This window comes from Aulonocara sp. 'chitande type north' Nkhata Bay, linkage group LG1 (assembly GCF_057382095.1).
Source record: "Aulonocara sp. 'chitande type north' Nkhata Bay isolate Kocher_YH1m ecotype deep benthic linkage group LG1, A_spYH_male_GT1.1, whole genome shotgun sequence".
Lineage (NCBI taxonomy): Eukaryota > Metazoa > Chordata > Actinopteri > Cichliformes > Cichlidae > Aulonocara > Aulonocara sp. 'chitande type north' Nkhata Bay.
The window spans coordinates 7,312,392-7,325,389 of record NC_141344.1 but is presented as its reverse complement, the minus strand read 5'-3'; the positions used below and the strand labels follow the sequence as shown (position 1 = coordinate 7,325,389).

Here is a 12,998-nt window from a genome sequence, read left to right as displayed (position 1 = left end):
GATTGCACCCAAGGTCTAATCAGCGGCCATGGGTAAGCAGCAGCACCGAACAGGTAGAGGGCAGGAGGAGGAAAAGAGGAATAACAGCCACACCTACTAGGTCAGCGCGACAGAGATGCCCAACATCAAATGGACCTAATTGCTAAAAATAAAAGTTACTGTACAATAAAAACTAAATAAAAGCATAAAGTGACTGTGTTGTAGTAGAAATTTTGAACCTGTAAGGTGAAACAGGAAAACAAGATGGTTGTGAGTGGTAAACAAAACGAAAATCACTTTGTTCTGTCGATATGACAAATAACAAAAAGGTGTATATAAAGCTATGTGAGTGCACTGTAGGTGATAAACTAAAAATAGCAGACTGAACAAGTTTCTCATAGTTTATTATGAAACATTAGTCTCTGCAGTGCTGATGTATAAACACCTCACTCATCATTTGTCACTTTCCCCTGACATGTTTGTTCCTTCACTGTATATTTCCAATCAAAACTCTGTAGTGAAATGCGGCCAGAAATAGTGCCTGTATCATTTTCTCATTGTGTAAACACATAGCAACTGCCAGCAGCTATTGTGGATGAGCTCGGATATGTGCAGCAGAATGAGGCATCGATTCCCAAAGTCCGCCGGGACCCTCGGAATTGGCTTGAATCTACTTGATTTAGAAAATTCAAAACTGGATATGTTGTAATGACGACAAAAAATTTGAGTGAGAACACAAGAAGGAGCATATGAAGGCTATTCACAATAATGGATTTTTAGAATTTTTAACCTTGTTAACGAATCCCCAACCCAGGTTTAACTACTGGGATCAATGTTAGATGCAAAAATATTTTTACTTGAGTTTAATTTGCAAAGTTTCATGGTTCTGCAGCCAGTTTAACAGGGCCAGTCTACTGCATTCCTCCTTTACGACTCACAAGGTTTTATTGAAAAGACTGGGAAGGTGACAAAATGATATACATTTTGTTGTATATTGGCTGCATTTCCAGCAGCAGGGGTGGGGTAATTCCCCCCAGAACATAAGAAAAGATGACAGGGGAGCTCAATACTTATTACTGACATGCTGAGTGTCTTTTTCTAAAGAAGCATTATTGATTCCCTGCTGACAAAAATCTGCGTGAAAGACACTTCAAAGCCCACTGGTGTGAGTCACAATTTGAAAGATGAGGCTGATGCTTAGGCTGCAAGATGTTTTAGCTGGGAGGTGAGTTGACAACATATTGATTAAAGCAACAGGTTATCTACAGTATGAGTAGATATGCACGCACGCACACACACACACACGTGTGTAAAGTATCTTTCATATAACCACGATTACAACCACATAAACCAAACAGCTGTGTATCAGTCAGAGCTGTAAATGCAGGGCAGCCAGGGGACTGATCTGGCGTTAAACCTTGACATACCAGCAAATCAACTGACTGCAGTTCACACACACACACACACACACACACACACACACACACACACACACAAAACAAATAAAAAGGAAAAAAATAAACTTTTTTATTGGATGCCCAGAAACGGTCAGTGATCAAACTCCAACTACCAAAAGAGCCACAGTGATTTAGTGGAGCTAAAATCCATTATGGCTCCATCCAAAGGTAATGACTTCTTCAAGCCTTCCAGCTGATTCTTCAGAACAAGTGTGGGAGGGGAAAATACACACAATGTGGTCACATCAGGGGCTTTATTACAAAGCAGCATGACGTCTTGAAAGAGTCCACACTGACATCACCTATCTTTAAGTCGTACAGTATAGTAGTATCTCTTATTTCCACTGAACTACATCAACGTTGCGTATATATATGTTGGAGTTATAGTGAATGCTCAAATTAACTGTGGAAAAAAATGCAGGTGGCAAAAAGCTTTTTTCTCTGTTGCGCTGCACTGCTATTTTATCAAAAGCTTTTTTTCCACAGATATTTCATCGGTTTTTCCTCACTTCCTGACTGTAGCAAAATAAATATGCACAATTTTGCTATTGCATTCACACTCATGACCTTGAATGTTTTCGGTGCTGAAGCACATCATCAAACTCACCTGCTGAACCCTGAAGTCCTCATCAATACACTGCATAGCTAAGCTGATAAGAGAGACTTGGCTGGCATTGCTATGTCACTTGTAATGTTTATGAGCTTTTGTCAGTTTTACAGCTTTGTTAGTCCTCTTTCTGTGATGTGTTGATGACTGGGAATCTCCATTATGGCTCCAATATGCTGACAAGGCAACAGAATCCTGAATCATCTACAAATGGCACTGTGGAAAAGCAGCACTGGGTTGTCTCTAGACATTTTCTCTTATCTCTGCAGTATTGGCTGCAAAGCTGGTAACTACTGTTTCATTGCACGCCTGCTGTGTTTTCAGATATCTTACATAAATACACATACACATATTTCCACAATACTGCGCCTTGTCCACCTACCTGCCCCACCAGGTAGCCAGTTAATGTTTTAAAGTGAAACGAAAGTAAATATAAGAACAAACAAATGAGCACGGTACAGCACAGTACCAGGTACAGGAACTGACATCTACACATCCTTACATGGTGCTGACATTTATGCAAGAGACTAGTATATTTCAGCAATGCTAATGGTTCAACTTGGTGATTTGCTCAAGCTTCAAAGTGCTCATTTTCCCCTCACTATTACAGTCATTTATAAAACTATTTGTTATCTTGAATGAGGCAGCTAAACTTAAATTACTCTAGGAAACATTCTGACAAGAGAAAAATCTATGAGAAATGCTTTTCAAGTGTCTGAACAGAAATTGTTGAGAAATGTGTCTTGGAGCAAAGCGGGGAATCTTAACATAAGGCATGAAGCAGTAAGTGTTGATGGAGAACTGCATGGCACTTAGTGATTTAAAGAAAAAAAAACAACCCCTGAGCTGAAGTTGTACCTTCCCATCAAGAATTACCTTTCCGCTTCTCCTTGGAAAGGACTAAAACTGAATTTGAGCAACCTTTTGCAAAGAGTTGAGCATCGAGACACACTAACCTCTAAGTGTTGACAACAACATGAAGCACTGCCTCTCCTTTCAATAGATAGTAGGTATAAAATAAAGGTAACATTGGAAACCAGATCTCTGGCAGTGAGTTCTCCACTCAGATTTATATTGATTTTCTGATGCTGCATATATTAAGTTGTGAATCAAATAAAAAATGACAATAGCAACTCATACTTGGGGGCGTAAATAAATATCACACAGGTCTGCTGGGTGTAAAATACATTTCCACCTACTGAATAAAGACATGAGAAACTTATAGTAAAGCAGAAGCTTCTTTAACAAGCAGCTGTAGCGTCAATGAAATCTTATCTCGTATAGACAAATGCAGAAGGTCCAACTGCTGTCATGCTGCATAAAAAAAAACTATTGCTTTTGCTTTTATTCCATAAACCTATTTGTTAGGAAAGCTAGAAATAAAAATAAAAAGTCCCTATGACATTACAAACATGTCTATAAAGCCTCATTAACTCTGAGACTCATCCTTGATTAGAGCCAGCTTTAGGCCAGTGCAATAATTGGCATCCTCCAAATAATTGCAGCAGAGAGTTCTTTACCGAGGTAGGTAACGAACTCTAATCCTGTAAAGTGCTTAATTAAAAGGTGGAAGTAGCTAATGCTACTTACACTATACACTGTACTTACAGTGCATATGAAGAACATGCATGGTCTGAGGTGCGGGTCATGATTGTATGCAATTAGAAAATATTTGGATTAAAGAAGGAAAAGGGACAAGTGCTAGAAGCTGACAGAAACGAAAAAAATCTGGATATAGAATCTGCACACCTTGTCATAAAGTGACTCAGGAATTGTGTCTGTTCTGAGTCATCCACAAAAACAACCCACCACAAACCACCAAACACATGCAAATGCTCAGCCCATAAACTGGTCAGGAGATGTGGTTGGCTCCTGGGCATGTCAACGCTTGAACCTGGACCAGCGGGACCTGAGCCACTGCCGCCCCCTCCTCTCCTCTCCGAACTGCTCTATACGCCTAGATCATCACTAAGGCGCCTTTTTCCTCTTCTACGACGCCAACGCTGAAGAGATAAGCAAACCTGGAGCTGAACCAAAGTGAAAGCTCAGCATGCACAAAAGCCACATTAATCCTATTGAATTCCTCATCATGATCGACAGCCCCAAGTCCATTAATTAATTCATGATCCCTTCTGTGATCGCCCTACATAGCATGCAGCGAATATACAGACGGGTCTCAAATTATGGGAAAAACTCAAATGCTTGAGCCCTGTGGTGGTTTCCATGGGGGCATTTTGGTTGCATGCCCTGGGCCCACTTGTCTTGTTAGAAGGAAGGGTCATTACAAAGTTGTTCAGGGTGATGAAACATTTCTATTCTAATGGGAGAGGTCTTTTCCAGGATGACAATGCTGTTGATGAAAATGATGTGACTCATACGCTACAGCATTCCCTGTCACGAGACCTCAACCCAGCTGAACTCCTGTGGGAGATTCTGGACCATGTGTTAGACGGCTCTCTCCTCTACTGTCATCAAAACACCAAATGAGAGGATATCCTTTCAGAAGAATTATGTTCAGTCCCTCCAGTATAGTCCTGAAGGCTCAATCAGGAGAAGCACTGAAGCTGTTCTGGCAGCACTTTATTAAGACGATTCATGTTTGTTTTTGTTTTTTAATTTTTCACCTATTTGTATAAGGCCTATGCACAGTATCACGATGGCAAGTGTACTCTCCTCTAGCACAGATATTGATTTGTCTTTGTGCACAGACATTTATGGATAGCACCCAGTTACATGTTGCATACAGCAACACAAAACAGTCACAAAGACAATTTATATCCGATTCCAAAGGGACAAAAAAGCATTATTATTCTAATTGAGTTCTCTTGAGGATATGACTAAAGAGCAGCAGTGGTTCAGTAAACATGCAGTAAAAAGTAGGACTTCTACAGTAGCCGCACATGTACATTTTCTAGCGAACAAACATACTGAAGAGAAGATTAGCTGGAGGAATGGATTCTGCACAATGATGCAACTGCCAGAAAGGCGAAAAACAAAGCTAACTGTCTGCCTGACGATCTGCTTGTCTCACTATCTGTGTAGACTTACCTTTCATACCGAATTTGGAGCGCCGGCCGTATTTGTTGATGAGAACAAAAAGGACTAGGAGGAGGACGCAAGCAAAGCCCGCCAAACCCACAGCAATGGAAACCTGCAGAAATGAGATGCTGTGTCAGATTCACGCAGCCATCAGAGGAATGTGTTCACATCATAATCCCTTCCAAATTTCTGATCACCTTAAGCAGAGTTTAAGGGACTAGATTTTGACAACTGCTTTCTTGTAGATTACACCAGTGTGGAAGAAAGTTAAAATCTGTCCTGTTTGTGATGTGTTCTGGTTGACAGAATGTAATTTAAATACGATTCTCATCTACAGCCAGACTTACTGTATGATGTGACTCTAAGTGACTGCTGCTGCTTTGGAAAATCCTGCTTATCCTCCTCATCAAAACCTGTTATTTTTGATTTAAACTGAATAAACCAGGATGTTTAAAAATGCAGCACACAACTTCTTTTTATGGGTTTATCGTCACCTACAGGTGATGATGAGAACCACACACAATATTTGATTTTTGCTGCTCTGGATCTTTCATTTTTTTAAAAAAGTAATTGTTTGATGATTGCATTTTGTATTTTACAGTGAAAATCTGACATTACTCACAGTTTACAGTCTGGTTAAGCAATTTAACTCAAGGTCAATTAATCCATGTTTATTCATATTATGCCATTTTAAACAGAACTAGAATTTTTGAAACTTAATAATTTGTTAATTAAAATGCACATACAGATACTGTAGTTTTTGTATGGCAATTTCAATATTGAGGTAGCCCAACACTGTTATCTGTAGTCAAAATAATCCCACAAAGAGTTGTGTTGAATCCAATATAATGTTATTAGGTAGACAAAAGGTATATAGCGACACTGACACAGAACCAAAATGAAACTCATGTTATACTGCATATAAATATGTATTTATCTGAACACTGTTGGATAATTTAAGTACGGAAACTGTGTGCCAGTGTGCAACACTGTTTGGCTATGAAACCCTTTGGCCAGAAGTGACCACATAGGTGAGAGTGATATGATAAACTATTGCCCAGTATGGGTAAGCTTGGTAGCCTGGTGCATCCATAGTATTTCTGGGTACATCACACGGATACATTCTAATTAGTACATATTAATATGCAAAGAGAATGCTGTAATTTCACTCATCAAAACTGGAGCATAGACGGGCTTTTAGTACAATTAACTGTGTTCCAAGCCATTATGTCTGTCAGACAACAATATGCAATACAAATACTCGTAAAGGGAGCAACGCCACAAACACTAGCGGAGGCGCTGCCTATAACTAGTGGCTTAGTTGGCACCCACCTGTCACTCAAAGTAGTCTCATCATCAATATGCATAACGTCAAGCTTTAATGAAAATTACTAAAAAGAACAATAATGACAATAATCTGAATAAAAAATATTACTAAAATGTGAAAGGGCGAGCTATAACAAATTTCACCCCCATGTAGTTGTTATGACAGAAGAAACTATCTACAGTGACCAAAACTGTTGATAGCTGTAAAGTTGTAGGAATTGCAATTCTGTCTTGTATTTATATTTAATGAAAGAGCAACTTAAGCAAGTAGAGCAAAAAAAAAAAAAATCAGAGGGTATTTCTGTGGATGGTATGTGTTTTTTTTAACAGCCTCTGTAGTAAAGCTATAACTGTAACATTAGGACTAAAGCTAGGGACCACATATTTTTCTAGTTTTATTAATTTTCCCTAAGCAAAAATTCTAAAACACCATCAGTGGCAAATTTGGCAGCAAGCAGATGTAGCAGCAGAGACGCAGTGATGTTACTGCAGGGTTTTTTTGATTACAGATATTTGAGCTGGCCATTGTAGGAAAAGCACGGGCATAATTACCGCTAACAGTGTGTCGCTTCCATTAGGATATGACAGGGAAGCATGGATGTACAAGTCCCGGAAACTTTCCACCTCAATAACAGCAGCCATTATTGATGTTATTGGAGTTTCTGCTAGCACATGTCAACATGTGTGCTATTAAAAAAGTCTATTAAAAGCACATTATTGAAATCCAGTGGAATAACTCACCAGCACTGGTTTCAGAAACTGTACAAAATCCCCCACGTTAAATAACATTTCAAAACAGCATCATCCACTGCAGGATACCATCATCAGCATCATTAAAGTCCAAACATATAACTCTGACTGTAACATTGTTTGCTGTGTTGTAGCCTTTGAAGCTCAGCGCTGCATGTCAAGGCAAGCAAATAGCCCTGCAAGGGGTCTTTGACAAATAAAAAGTAGTTTATGCTTGTGTTGAAACACACATCAGCTTTCTGCTGAGACCAGGGGCCCCATCTTTAGCAGCTGTTTCATCAACATCATTAAGGAGAAAACTCACCCCAAATGTATCTTCTTCTGGTGGTCTTGGATGTGGCGGCGTAACTGCAACACAGAAGCACAAAAGCAGACATCAGTGGCTGTGGTAGGAAAAAAACACTCTAATGACTGCAGTTTACTGCAACAGTCCTTTTAAAGTAAATATGTATAATGATTTTACACTTCATACTGTGTATTCTCAGGGAAAAAAAGTACAAAACAGCGGATAAAAAAGAATAAGCATTTTTTTCTAATCTGCAGTGGTGTTATTCCACTGCATGAACCTGTTTATGCACCCGTTATCACACTAAATAGGCGAAACATTTACACGGGTTAAAGCACAGCCTAACAGACTCGAATTAGGTGACCTGATGTGCTCTCTAGTATATATAATTGAGAGCATATTTTCAGTATCTCCATGAAGCCAAATGGTGTGATTAATGTTTTCAGATGGGTCTCACTGCCAGCTGAAAATATCCATTTGCAGTTTTCTCATTTGTGTGTGTGTTTAACATAAGCTGCTGGAAATAAATAGTGTACAAATGTTGTGCCTCAAAACATAAACAGACTTTGCCCTTCTTTTAGAAGCATTTTGACACAAGCATGAAGCGTGTCGCCTTCACTTGTTTGATCCATCAAACATTGCTAGAGACAATGTCGGCGACCAGAGTGTGTGTGTGGTTTTTTTTAATATAAATTTTGTGGTGTTGAGTTAAAAGTCTGTAGAGGAACAAATGCATATTCAAATCTGACACCTGTCACAAGTTTCCTACCAAAGCCTGAAATTTGCCATCCAGTCAGACTCAAGTCTCACATAAAAAGTAACAAAAAGACATTGTGAGTTTTTAGAACAGTTGAACAAAGACATGGTCGTGCTTGCACATACGAAAGACAGAATAATTACAACAAGCTGCTTAGCAATTATACACAATTATACAAGCAGAAAAAAATCAAAAGAAGGTAACACAATATTGACTGACAAATATTAAATCAGGTAAAATGAAATCAGCTGAAAAAGGCACAAAAATTATATAGCTGCACAGGACGTCAATTTTCTGTTGTACTCAGCTCAAGCTGCAGAAATCCGCGGTCAGCAGGACTAATTTCTTCATGTTTAAATACTAGATGTTGCACCTATACACACAAGAGTTTGGCATAGAGAGTGTCATGAGACAGAGCCATGAAATGAAATGAACTTGTGCTCTAGTCTGAGGCTTCCAGCCAGGACATCAGAGAGTAATTGTGGGCAAATTAATGGCCACATGGTAGACTGGCTGCTACTGGCTCAGACACACTGAAGTGCGAGTGTGTGTGTCCTAACTACCATCTCCCTCCAAGCCTTCATCCCTCTCTCCTCTCCTCCCTCTGCCCTCCTCTCTCCTCATCACTGTTAGTATCAGCCAGCCTGTCAGTCTCTCTTGTATGGCTGAACTCCCTCGCGCTCTGCTGCCATAATGTTTCACACTCTAAACACCTCTCCCTCACCTGCCTCACTCCCAGAAGCTGCGTGACTGTGTGCATGTATAGCAACGTGATGTCGCCGCCTGCCTCATGCAGCTCGCCGCAGGGTCAGCATCCATCCGTCTCCATCTCTGGCCATGCTGCAGCTTTATAATACATTCCTGATTAGAAAGAATGGCCTCATATGGAGATGGAAGAAGATGCTGATGAAGGTCAGAGATCAGGCGAGCCCACTTTGTTTAACAGTGAGACGGCCACAACAGCCTGAGGCCAGGCAGCACATCGCACATCGGAGATTTATGATGCAGCGAGAGTGGGCCGAAACCATTGTTCCAGCAATATGACTGCATTTACACTACACTGCTTCCCAAACAATCGCACATCAACAGCTAACAGGGTTGGAAATTCACCTGCTTACACTGTTGCTGGTTATTTTTTAAAAACTGAATTATCTATAAGACTCTCCTTTTTTTACTTACTGAAGTGTGCCTATTACAAATGTTTTTATTGTTATTTTCTGGTTTTCATGCCCCAAACTGTTTTCTACTATGGGAGGAAAGGTCTAGAACAGGGTTATCAAACATAAGGCTTGTGGGCCAGAATCAGCCTGCTAGAGACTCCAATCCGGTCCACTGGACAGCTTTGAAAAATGTGAAGGAGGGTATAGATTTTGGACTTTTAACTCTGTTTTCATAAGTTTTGCAGCATTTCCTACTGATAAAGTGGTAAATCTGGCCCCAATGAGCAGAAAAACTCACTATGACAGTGCATGTAATGTTTGGAAATTTGATATTTCAGAGGAAGCTTTGGTTTTTCTCCTACATTCCCAATTTCCTGTAATAAAAAAAGGCAGAGAAGTGTCTGCTGAAATTTGATGGCATGAACCACTGAGAGACAGCTGTCCTGGTTTAGAGACCCAACTAACAGTAACATAAGACATGGGTATGTAAAGAATAACGTATTTGTTTAGTGTATAGAGTGATCATTAACCATGTAAAATGAAATTGGATTTTTTTTGTCTGGGATCCATGATTTAAATAAGGAAGATGATAATGCCATCTGACATTAACAACACAATCAGAAAACTGAATAGCAACACAAAGTGAACAAATTTCTCCACTGTTACCGAGTCAGTTGTGCTCGTCAAACACAAGTAGTGTGTGTGTGTGCGCACATTTACCAAACAAACAGGAAAAAAACAAAGCTGAACAAAAATTTGACAGGCTTACATTTGAAAATAGACACACTCACCTTCTTCCACCAGGTCTGCAAAAGAGAAGACAGAAAAAGTCACGCTATGTCAATAAATTGACACAAGGTATTAACCTTGCAATATTGACCATAAGGAGAAATTTGCCAGTCTTTGTGGGCTTAGGCCCCCTCCCTGTGAACTCAGCACGAACCGCAAGTGAACAATCTACCTGACTGAACTGTGGATGAACCCTGGCGGCTGTAAAACCAGCAGGGATCAACCGTGCAACCTGTGCCCTGTGAAGGAAGATTTTAATAAAAAGTAAATGCTCCCGACAGAATTTCAGCGACGCAACCTGTGAGTCATACAACAGGTAGTTAAAAAAGAAAAGCAATCCAACAGTGATGCTCACTCCCAAAAAGTGGGCCGAGCCAGCTCTTATGGGAATCAGAGAGTTACTTGGCAGCATTTTATTCTTTCCTCTTTGATTCTTATTTAAATGCAGAGGAATGAAGAAAGGCAATGCACAAACACTGAGCGCTACTATCATTTGTATAAAGGCCTTTTTCCCATGCGTTCACTATCAGTGCTGCCAAATGCACATCACTTGCCACCTAGAATGAAATGTCTATAAAAAGTTGTTATCCATTCACCTGGCTCATCGGGGTTCTCGAGGAAGTGACCATACACCGTCTTGGTGACCGTTCCCAGAGCGTTGCTGGCCTCCAGGGTATAGTTGCCATTGTTGATGTGAGTTGGGTTCTGGAAGGTCAGACAGCCCTCGAGATAGTCCTGGTAGAAGTCCATTTCAGTCCGGATGTAGTCATTTTTAATAATTTCCTTCTGTTTGTGGAACCAGCGCAGCTGGGGCTGGGGGTAACCCCGAACCGTGAATTCAATGCAGGTATCAAGCCGCTGCTCAGGCGCAGCCAGACTCAGGATGACTGGAGGAACTGCAGTGGGAAAGGAGACATTTGAAACAATGAACGCATACCTACACATTCACACATGAAGGAGCAGATCAAAAGTTATTTGCTTATTAAAATCCTCATCAGTCTGCCTGTTTGGTGTTTGACATAATACAAGCCCTATGTGCTGAGAAATTTCCACAGCCCTTGGGGTGGTGAAAACCTGTACTAATTCTCTGAATAACCGTAAAAAAATACAGCAGCATACCAAACAGCGCAGGCTTGTTCTGGGGAACAATGACATTTACAGGCAGGTTTCTTTCCTGGGAGTGGCAATGAGCCTTTTACTGGGTGCTGCATGTTGCAGAAGTACATTGGATTGGGTGAAGAACGAAATATATAGAAGGTCTCTTCGGGCTTGATATAAACTGAAAAATTTCCTCTGCTTAAACAAGCACAGAGCTCCTCTTTCCTGACATGCAGCAACACACCTCTGAATCAACAATGCCGCCAAGCTGAGAGGCACTTTGTCACTTTAATATCATCAGATACATTTCATAAACAATTCACCCACTGATTTGTCTACGTAATGAGTGAATTTTGCTACTACAGAATTAAAAGGAAATATTTGGCAGTCAGTATTACCTGGCAGTGCCTCTCTGTCACCTCCACCGCTCATACGCACACGCGTTCGTGATATCATTGATAAACCTATTTATTCAATTAGATCAGGGTTGCAGGTATGATTTAACGCGGTCATTCAGCCTCACCAGTGAGTCTCCACCTGCAGTTTCACAACCGAGAGTGAGCAGTTTGTCACTGCGATCAAAGAAAGTGATTGCAAAAGAGAGCTGCTTGTCAGATTGTCAACATGTTCCAGAAATTCCCTACCCCGACACTCTCCTGGTGTCAGAAATAGCGTCAATTCTTGTAGCTTTCTAAGGCGGTCAATCTGGCTTTCACACCCACTTCATGTCTTGACTGGCCAGCTGTGCGAAGGTGAGAAAGTAGGCATGGGTTGAAACTTTTCTCTCTTTCTTATTTCTTACACAATCATTTCTGCTATTTTTCATGTGCAACACTGAGGTCAACACTATGGATCCGTTCCAAGAGAGACTGAGTCTTATCTATATCCACGTAGTAATACTTTGTCTGCATCTCTGTGATGGTTGGCCATCCAGTGATGATTTTGGAAGAGCTAAAAACGCATTTGAGCGTAACACAGCTGTAATTGTAAACACTGCAATCATGCTTAATTATTAGCAGTAATACACTGTGACTAATTAATTTGAAATGCCTGCCAGATAAGCTGATAATAAAAGTTACTGTCACTTTCAGCTCTGTCACTGATAGCTCATGTTTTCAATCCAAATGATCGCCCTTTAAAGACTTGAACAAACTATTTATTGGTGTGTGAAAGCCGTCATTTAAAAAAAATTGCTTTGGTGACAGACAATAGTGACAATGAAGTCATTCAACTGAACTAAAGGCTACGGCTTGTGTATGTGCGAATGGGATGGTGTGGGGGCGTGTGCAGAGCTGTGATTTTGAGTGCAACAAGAAAAGAGAACAGATGACAGTAAAGAAACAGAGGAGGAGGAGGAGGAAGGAGTGAGGGTGTCTATAGAACTATACAGCCTAAAGAGAGAAAAAAACAGACAGAGAGGAAGAAAAAGAAATTTTCTTGTTGATGGACAGTTAGTGACTGATCCATTTTCCCCTCAGCTCGGCTGTCAGCTCAGTCTCGGTCAATACAATATAAGTCATTACTGTGCCACATAGCAGTCTATAACTACATGGTGTCCTCGTGGTGCTCATACAGATGACAAGCTTTGATAACTACATGCGTTTGATCAGCAAGAACATTGAATACAAGGCTAGTTGTAATGTTATCTAGTGGTAACACTGGTGGTGTATTTCAAATGCCATGTTCCAGCCTAACTACAGATACGACATCGTGGCTGGCGGTGACAGGGGAGGCAACAGCTTCGTGGGAC

The 12,998-nt window shown here is 40.5% G+C and overlaps 1 protein-coding gene across 3 annotated transcripts in view; it reads right to left on the bottom strand.

The window, feature by feature from the left end:
* The window catches only part of ntrk3b (neurotrophic tyrosine kinase, receptor, type 3b), a 229,631-nt gene that overhangs the window by 91,075 nt on the left and 125,558 nt on the right, over positions 1 to 12,998 (bottom strand). The window contains exons 8-11 of one of the 3 annotated variants that reach the window (XM_086311146.1): positions 10,747 to 11,046; positions 10,153 to 10,167; positions 7,463 to 7,506; positions 5,092 to 5,194 (exon numbers count right to left, since the gene is read on the bottom strand). In XM_086311146.1, the coding sequence (XP_086167272.1) occupies positions 5,092 to 5,194; positions 7,463 to 7,506; positions 10,153 to 10,167; positions 10,747 to 11,046 (462 nt within the window). The remainder of the gene's footprint in view (positions 1 to 5,091; positions 5,195 to 7,462; positions 7,507 to 10,152; positions 10,168 to 10,746; positions 11,047 to 12,998) is intronic. The other 2 variants (XM_086311226.1, XM_086311314.1) reach the window with 2 other exon arrangements.